Here is a 9,647-nt window from a genome sequence, read left to right on the forward strand (position 1 = left end):
TTATTTAGCATCTATAAATTTTGTGTCCTGAGTTTGGGAAGTGACAACAACTGTTTCCATTATAATGCATGCTCCGATCTTTTCTCACATTTGGCAGTTGATGTTCTCCATTATCTTTCTTGTTTTGGTGCTTTCAACTATGTCTATAACTACAACCTTTTTAATAAAACAGTTGGTATGTATTACCATTATTTTGCTAGCTTTGTGCTTCTCTTTCATTATAGCATAGACCATTTTTAACTCATCATGGAGTACATATGCCTTGCCAGTAGGACTACTATAGCTATCATGCTGCTTTGCTATTTCAATTTTAATAACTCTGAGATGTCGTCATTTAACTTATATTCATTCTACTTATAGTTCAATGTTAAGGAATGAACTTCAAATTTTTCTTTCAAGATTAGGTTTCTTTTTAAAGAAGAATCTCAGCCAAACATCAAATTTTCATTAAAATATTACAAAGAGAGTAACAGAAAAACTAAAGTACAGTGCTTATCAAACTTTTTATCAAAGAGATTGAATTAATTCACTTACATCGCATAATTGTTAACCAAAAGGACAAACTTTATGTATTTGAAAAATTATAAAAGAAAGATGAAACAGTACTTAAACAACTTTTGGCAGGGGGGATGAGAAGAGAAAGAGCAGTTACAATATATACAGAAGCTATATCCAAGTCGAAAACATGAATGATCTAAGAAGAACAAAGAGTACAATAAAGAAACCCTTCATATTTATATTAAGCTCCAAATACATTCGATATTAGGCCGAGTCAGTCCCAAAGAGCACTCGGCCTTAGTCCTCCTTAAAATACTAATTCATTTTTAGTTTTATATTGCACGATGTTCATCTAATAATAACTACATGCCTAGTATTAATCAATACAAATTACGGACACCAGCAGTCCCATGGCTGATGCAATACCATTATATAGTTTTATTATGTACAGCAACCTGGATTGAAGACATTTTTTCTTATAAGTGTGCTTCCTATAATTAGTATGTATGCTCTAAGTGCTAGAATATGCTTTCACTTCCACAGATCAATTTCACAACTAGTGGATGTGGAGGCATATTCCTGATGAGCAATTTCTGGCCTTCTGAATTCTTTGGCTAGCAAATTCATTTGTTCAGCCACATGAAAGCTGGCGGCTGCACTGGAATAGTTGCTTTCCTTGGAAGCTTCCTCATGGCTGAGCTGAAAGGCAACAAATTTGTCAAGAACTCGCCAATCTGTTACTTGATCCACAGCTTGTTCAGTACTGTTGTTATCAAGCGAGTTCAGATTTTGCTGATGCCCTTGTTGCATGTGCTCTTCTTGTGTGAGGGTTGAGGACTGCAAAGTGCTTCCATTGTTCCTATCATAAGTGCCATAAGGAAAAACCGAGTTGCAGCTTACACTAGCAGCAGATTGTGGAACTTTGGGGCTTTCCAACTGAGGGAGCTGAAGAAAAGGGTCATGAGGCAAATTGTATTGCAACTCAAGCTCTTGCTTGCAGGGATAATGGTGATGGTATGATGCATAAGGCTGAGGAATTCTCCTTGGGGATTCAAGTTCCTGCATGAATGAGACCTGGTCATTGTACCAACATGAAGATTCATATTCACCCACTTTTCTCACTGTTGTCATTCGCTTCTTGAACACCCTACAAACCACCCATCCTTCTTCCTGGTGGAATAACAAAGACATCAAATTAGTCATAACTATTTAAACTTTCAAGGAGACTGCATATGCCTGCATGCTTGCACATGCGTATGAAAATGTACACACATGGAAGTGCACAAATGTTTGTCAACTTACTATACGATAGATATTGCTTGCAAGCATTACTTGTGAAAAGAGTTTAGATGTTATAAAATATAAATTAGAATATCTTATGGAAAGACAGGTATCATTAGCATGGTTTTTTTTTTTTTTTTTGGCTAGAATCTTTAACTTGAGATGAAAGAGATTCACAATCACAACAAGTTGGATTGACTGGTTGATGTAGCTTCTCTTCAATGTAGTTATGTTTTACATAGGGCATTGAGACATGGAAAACCATTTCAGTGCAAGCATAGAATTTCTTTTTGGGGACAAAGGGAGCACTAATTAATGTTAGGGTGAAAGGCAATTTTTTCTGATAAAAGCAAATTATGTCTTACATAAACTACAATATATATATCTTCAAATCTAATTATTTTTTTGCTGAGATAGAACAACTCCCATTTTGCTGGAAACCATTTGATCTATGTTATGTCTCATTTAGTGATTATGCAAGAGCCTTTTTGATGTGCTTTCTTTGCAAGGCATATATCTACCATATTTCGTGGATTAATATATAGGATAGGAGTGGATGCTATACATTAATGAATGAGATTTTGATGGTCATATATATATATAGCAATTACTAATTAAAGTAAACAAAAAACCTTTTTTTTTTAATTAGAGAGATAAAACGGTATATGTATACTTACCTGAGGAGTTCCATTTTCATTTGTTTCTAGTCGATATTCATGCATAATCCAATCTGATTTTTGTCCATTGGGTGCTCGTCCTTTGTAGAAGACAAGGGTTTTTCTCATGCCAATAAGGCAATGTCTGGAGTAAATAGCCTTGTCTCTTCCAGTAGCTTTCCAAAATCCTGCTTTTGTTGCTCTATTAGTGCGAGTACCTGTTGGATACTTCTTATCTTTGTGGCTAAAGAAGTACCATTCATTCTGCTCCTCAGTTCCTATTCTGCACAATTCTATATATCCAGGTAAATGAAACTAATCAATATCAATGGTTGATAGACAGTGCAAGGGAAAGACCTTTTTTTTGGGTTCATTTAAATGCTGTTACCAGAAACAATGTGAGAAAAATGGGGATATCGCTACCTTGAAGATCCCATGGTTCAATTTTATAAAGATCAACATCTTTAATGACATCCAGATCTATCCTTTTCGAAGCAACCTTTTTTCTGAGGTAATAATCAACAAGTTCTTCATCTGTGGGATGGAACCTAAAGCCTGGGGGAACGTGTGAAAAGGTATTCATATTCTCCACAGAAAAAACTGATCAAAACCTGCATTAAAATGTCACAGAAATACGTAAGAGTTCATAAATATATAGAAGCAGTATATATTAATTATGCTTTTTAAATTTAGCCATGCAAGTCATCTGAATAGGAAAAATAAAAGTTAATTAATAAATAGAGACAAACTAAAAGTGATGTTACACACAGGTAGAGCACTTGGCCAACAAAGGAAGGTTAAATGCCTCCACATTTGAAGCAAATAATAACAATTACTTACTACTTTCGGTTTTCTTTGCACGAAAATATTATCCAAATATAGTTATGTATCAAATAATCATGCTGAATTCCATCTTTTATTGGAGTGTTTAGTGCAAATGATACATGAACAAACATCATATGATTCATGTGGAAAAAACATGCTCAAAAGAAAATCTTTTTGAGCATGGAAATTAATTAAAATGCATATAATACATTATGATTTTGCCACATGAAATATGTTAGGACAACCAAAAATAACCTATAAACAGATCAAAGAAAAAAAAAAGTACTGGATGCAAAATATATTATTTGGGTAATGTCCAATTCAAGAGGGAATTGGTTTATTGCAATGCGGTCTCCTACCCAAACAAGAGTTTGCCACCAAGGCACATAAAAAACACATTAAAAAAATCATTATATTCTATAATGATTAACTTGGATGTACTTCTAAGACAAGTTTTCTCGTATGGAAGGACTATCATTTCTAATGCTTAGTCTTTCTATTACACAATATATAATAAGTTTTAGCTATATATCTAAAAGTTGGCTACAAAATCTTCATGCTGCTCCCTATGCTACACCAAAAAGGCAAAAAAGTATGTCCGTTGACGTCCCCATATGCATACATAGACTATTATGGGCATTTTATGATCTTAATGTATTACTGATAGATCGGGGCCTAGCATATAAAAGGTATCTGGAAGAGTATAACCAAGCATGCTTTAAGTCATTAATCCAATAATCTTCTCCTTTCTCCTATAAAAATTAGGGTATTTTGATCTAGATTTAAAACTTGTAATTATCTAATTTTGTATACTGTATAAAGGAAATCATTGATCTTTATTGTGAAAGTTGGAAAAGAATTAGTGCCATTAATATGTTATATTTTATCATGGTAGAAACTCATGAAGAGTATAGAAACTGGGGATAAAAAGATCGGAAATTGAGAAGCATAAATATAAACATTTCATCACTCAACCATAGCTATTCACTCTTCAGTTTTAACTGATATATATCCTAAAGTAATATAAAATGTGCAAGATATATAAAACTAAAGTTTTCTTGTATTTCAGAGATATATATATTATATGAATGGAAAGTAGATAAACAATAAAGTGTTTCTCCACTCATAGAAGTGAATTCTGGATAGGTATAGGGAATCCAATTTTAAAATCTTTACTCTGTGTTTTTGAGACAGGCATAAGAAGAGTAATAGTTTAAGGATTAACAAGAATATTGTAGTACAACATACATAAGATGGATAATACATGAGTCTTCAAAATTGATTTAGTGAATAATATTCATAAGAAGAAGAAAAAAAAAATGTAGTAGAGAAGAAAGAACAATGATGCATAAAATTAACTTTTAAAGATTCTTCGTTCCTTCTGTAATAATTTGGAGTAGACAACTGCATGTACCCCATAACACTAGAAAATGATTTTGGAGCTATCATCTAATTCATATAAAGTGAGATCTAAACTCAGCCATCTCAAAACTACAAATACCGTTGAATATGTGATATAAAGAAACAAGATTAATCCTCTAGTTGTGATGAACTGATGATCTCTCAAAAAACTTATAATTCAGAAAGAAAAGAAGAACAGGAGTTCTCAATGGAATAGAAAAGAAAAGAAACATGAAATTAATGTAGCTAGAGAACTTGAAAAACCTAGGAAATATAATGAAGAAAAGACAAAAACCTTAGCCCCTTGCAGAAAATATGAGTATATGACCAAGTAATTGGGATCCAGGAAACAAGTGTATATTCCAGATCAAACTGAAAACATCTTGAGCTAAAAAGCAACCAATTCAAGAACTTATCAAACAGTGAAAGACATCATATTAATAAATATATATATATAGGTAGTTTCATAATTTCATTGCTTAGCGTATACCAAAAGCATCCTCCACTTCATCTTTTCTAACCTTAGGGAAATGATCACGCTAAAAAATAAATAAATTAAAAAGGAAACAAAGAAGAAGAAGAAGAAGAAGAAGAAGAAGAAGAAGAAGAAGAATGAAAGAAAGAAAGAAAGAAAGAAAGAAAGAGGAAGAGAAGCTCACGATAAAACAAAGCTTGACAATTCTCTCTTAATCGTCAGAGATCTGATTGAAAACCAGCCTCGTGTGTATGTTAAAGCTAAGAAACTTTAAGCTAACTTTTTTGTTCACTCTCTCTTTTAACTTTTGCAAGGACACAATATTTGAACCAGACAAAAACAAAAACACAGAAAGAAAGACAACCGCAGAAAGAAAACAAAGAAAGAAACCAAGATAAAGGTGGGTGTATATGTGCAATGAAAAGTTATAACCCTCGGGAATTGAACTGAAACTCCCTCGACCACCCTAACACTTTGTAGAGTCAAGAACTTGTCCACTCGTTGTCGCAAGGGGAAGAGTGAGAGAGATCAGATCCCAAGGACAGAAAGGAAAAGGGAAAATAAAGGGAGGTGAGGAATGGGAAAAGAGAGAAGAGATGGATCTAAATAAGAAGGGTCAAGGGAAATGATAAAAATGGGTAGTGCCAAGAAACACACACATGCCCTGATAATTTATCCCTCTCAATTATTCTCTTTCATTCTCTCTCTCTCTCTCTCTTTGTCTATCTTTTTTTTTTGTCAAAGGAATTAGAGCTTGATTGCAGGAAAAGCTTTGCGGGAAAAAAGGGAGGCGGATAATGGTTGAAGGAAGATTGAGAGCGATAGCTCTTTAGAGAGATACATATTTGTAATACAAATTACAAAAGAAAGAGGTAGAGAGGCGGCAACCTCCTATGCCACGCCACCAGCTACTACTGATAAAGACCAAAAGAGTGTTTAGTTTTCTCGTTTTTTCAGAGAAAAGAGAAAGATTGAAGAATGTTATAATCAGTTGATCCTACGGTAACCATTAAATTGGCTGCTCAAAAGACTATCAAGGAAGAAAAAGAAAAGGGTTGCTTTCATTTTTTATTTTTTTCGAAATTTTAAAGGGAAAAAAAAAGGAGGATTCCATTTGCATTTGCATTTATGAATAAGAGGTACAAAAATATTGATGATATTTTTGGTGGTGGAGAGCTAAGGTGGTACGTAGTCATCCCCCAAAAGTTACATAAATCTTCCATCTCATCTCTCTCACTTTTTTTTAGTTATTTCTTTGTAATTTTTTTAAATTTATTATATAAGAAATTAAATTTTCTTTTCCCTTTTTTTTTTTCTATTAGTTTTGTTCACCGCGTGATGTACACCATCAGATTCATAATAACAACAGGAATATTAACCTTTAAGAATATGATCTACATGCTCATTGTTAAGGAGTGCACAGGGGATAAGGAGTTTCACTTTTCAGCCTTTTCTATCTTCTCATTCTTTATCTATCTCCTCTCTAAATTGTAGATATATATTTTTTTAAGAATTAAATCAGCATCCATGATGATGAAAGGAAAAGAAAATCAAGGCATCAAAGTATATATCAAGTAGATTATTTTCTTTTTTTTTCCTCTTTTAAAAAAACTATTATATACATTTTTATAATATGATCAAAGATATACTCAAACTTGGTTGAATCTAATATCTTCTTCAAACAATTTTAAAAATGCATTCTTTTACATTGATTTAGTGCATTTAAGATTTTATTCTCATATTATTTTTTCATAATGATTAACTATTAATTAAGAAATAAATTCCTTTTCTTATCAACTAAACTAATACTTATGGGTAAAATTAATTAGTGTATATGTTTAAGATTAGATTAGTGTATAATTTTTTTTTTTTTTTTTGCATGCAATGGTAATTAAAACACATTCATATATTTGAATTGTGAAAAGAGGAGATAAATTGTGTACATATACATATAATTAAAGTTTATTAACAATAACTAATTTGATACTTTATATATCTTCAATTTTTTTTAATATAAATACTAAAATTCGATAAGTTTTGGATATTTGTTCATGCAACTTTTATTAAACCAAGAAACATATGTAGTCAACTTCAATGGCTTTTTTGTATGATAAGAAAAACTAAATTATGTTTTTACCCTCAAACTTTAAAGAAGAGAAAATTTTCTCATGCAAAAATCAAGAAAATTACAAGTATTAAAGAGATTTTATATTAAATTTATAGATTATCCATAAAACAAAATTGTTAATTTAATATTTTAAATTTAAATCTTACATACAAAATGTTAAAATTTTATCAATTCAATCGACCCAAAATAAAAAGCTAAAACAAAAACAATAAAATAAAAAATAAAAAAGTGCAAATATTATAATGACAGGAAAATAATGCATGTGAGAAAAGGCTTTTTAAGGTTGGGTAAATAAAATACTCTCAAAAAGTACTCATCACCAGCAATTGCACGCGATGTGAGCCTCCCCCCGTTGGTTGGTCTGCAATTTTTTTATTATTCTCTCTAATTTAATTTAATTTTCTAATTATTTTATTTTATCTTTTAATTCATTTTATTATATCTCTTGTAAGTTTTACCAAGCTTTCACGAGTTGACCCCACTGACCGACCCTGTGCATGTCAGATACTGACACTTCTCCAAATTAAGCTTTGACTCGGCTAAGCCCCCAAGTCAAAGCCAGATAAGCCGAGAGATAAAGCCATTGCTATATACATCATTTATGAAATAAAATTAAAAAAAAAAAAAAAAACTTGTTGTACGTAGTGCTATATTTTTAAGTGTATTTTCATTTTTATAAATAGTGGAGAGTGGAACCCAGGTGTCGGGGCTCAGGGACGTGGCGGCTAATAGTCCAGCGAGGACAAGCCCACGATTATTTGGCTCACAATTTTGTGTTGCAGGCTAGCTCTTTCAAGTGGGCCCTACCCGGTTGTCCCAGTAGGGACCCACTTTTTCCTTGGGCCTCTCTCTCTCTCTCTCTCTCTCTCTCTCTCACTTTTTTTTTTTTCACCCTTTGCGTTTGTGTTACAAGGTGCATGTGCTTGCCGATAAGTAAAATATAAATGTTATAAAAATTAAAAAAAAAAATAAATGAACGGTTTTTCCTGTGTCTTGGGCAGCGCCTAGGGTTGAGGGATTTCATTAAAATTTAGCAAGTGTTTGTGTGTGATTTTTTGCCTTTTAATGTTATTTCGGACAAAGTATAGAAGTGAAGCAAAAGTCTCTAACGTTATCCGAGTGTCATCTCGGTCCCACCCTTGATTGTTTGGCGTTGTACCATTCGACCCTAAAACCTCTACATACATATAAAAATATATGGACTCCATCATAGTTTATTTATTGCTATATTAGGTTATTATAAATATTAATGTACATGAAATTACTACTTCTTACTTTGTTGATCAATAACTCATAGTAAAAAACTTGATATAACATGCAAATTTTCACAAAAATAGAACGTTTAGGTTTCAAATTATATCGACGATCGAATTTTAGAATGTAAAAGAATACTAACAAGCAGTTCTTTTGATAATAAAAGGATGAGGGTTGGTTAGGCCTCGTACGGATCAAAAGAATGTCTGCAAAGAAAGACACATTTATATTCTTATTCTGTATTGTTTTACTTTTATTATGGATGTTGGTTGGAGTTTAATATTTGTTTATGTTGTTTGTTGCGTTGCAAATAAATGAAATGCAAAAGGTTTTGTGATGAGGAAAATTAAAGTTAATGGAAGCAAGTGGGGAGGGGTGAGCTGAATCCCAACCAATGGTGGGGTCTCATTTTTAATCATTGCTGAAGTAAACTCATTATTGTTTTGGTTCCCCACGTTTAACCAAGGGATATGGGCGCAACTCCTAAGAAAGCCCTAATTAAATTTGGCAAAAGCTTTCCATGTCCCTTCTCTATTCTCCATTTGTCCTCAACTCTTATGTCCACCACATAAGGACTTCTTTCTTACATTTCTTCAGTTTTTTTTTTTTTTAAAAAGCTCTTTGTCACATTGGTGAGTTCCTATTAGTAACCTACCAAATTTAGAAAAGTTACAAAAATTAAATATTATCCCTTCTTGTTATTGGTAATGGAATTTGAGGATCCCAAACCAGAAACACACACCATTTACTTGAATTTTGCTTTACTCCATAGCTCTGAGATCTTCTCCAGCTAATTGGAATTTTCTAATTAACTAATTGTACTGTCTACTTTCTAAAGAAGAACCAACGCCCCCCAAATGTCTAACCCTGTTGGTTATCGAGTTATGTCTAGATACCATCCAATTCATTGCTTTTAACTATATATAATCTCTAAACAATTCATGCATATATACATAGCCTATATTGCAGGTGGAGGTTAGCTACCTTGAGAATTTGTGTTTGGACTATAATATATATATATATATATATTTTATGTGTGTATACCAACAAATGGGTATGGAGTAAAGCTTAGGCATTATCAACAAGTAGGCCACATGTTTGATACTTACCAAAATAAATTTATATTATA

At 32.3% G+C, this 9,647-nt stretch overlaps 1 protein-coding gene across 1 annotated transcript; it reads right to left on the reverse strand.

Annotated features, from left to right (window-relative positions):
* Positions 1-711: 711 nt before the first annotated feature.
* On the reverse strand, positions 712-5,889 carry LOC111290505 (NAC domain-containing protein 7-like). The gene is made up of 4 exons (XM_022881842.2): positions 5,321-5,889; positions 2,859-3,046; positions 2,457-2,728; positions 712-1,668 (listed from the first exon to the last, which is right to left on the reverse strand). Exons 2-4 carry the CDS (start codon positions 3,016-3,018, stop codon positions 1,030-1,032), a joined length of 1,071 nt encoding a protein of 356 aa, XP_022737577.2. The 5' UTR covers positions 3,019-3,046; positions 5,321-5,889; the 3' UTR covers positions 712-1,029.
* Between the last annotated feature and the right edge of the window lie 3,758 nt (positions 5,890-9,647).

The sequence above is a fragment of the Durio zibethinus genome, chromosome 11, assembly GCF_047325235.1.
Source record: "Durio zibethinus cultivar Kanyao isolate XHJ-2024 chromosome 11, ASM4732523v1, whole genome shotgun sequence".
In the NCBI taxonomy this organism is placed as follows: domain Eukaryota; kingdom Viridiplantae; phylum Streptophyta; class Magnoliopsida; order Malvales; family Malvaceae; genus Durio; species Durio zibethinus.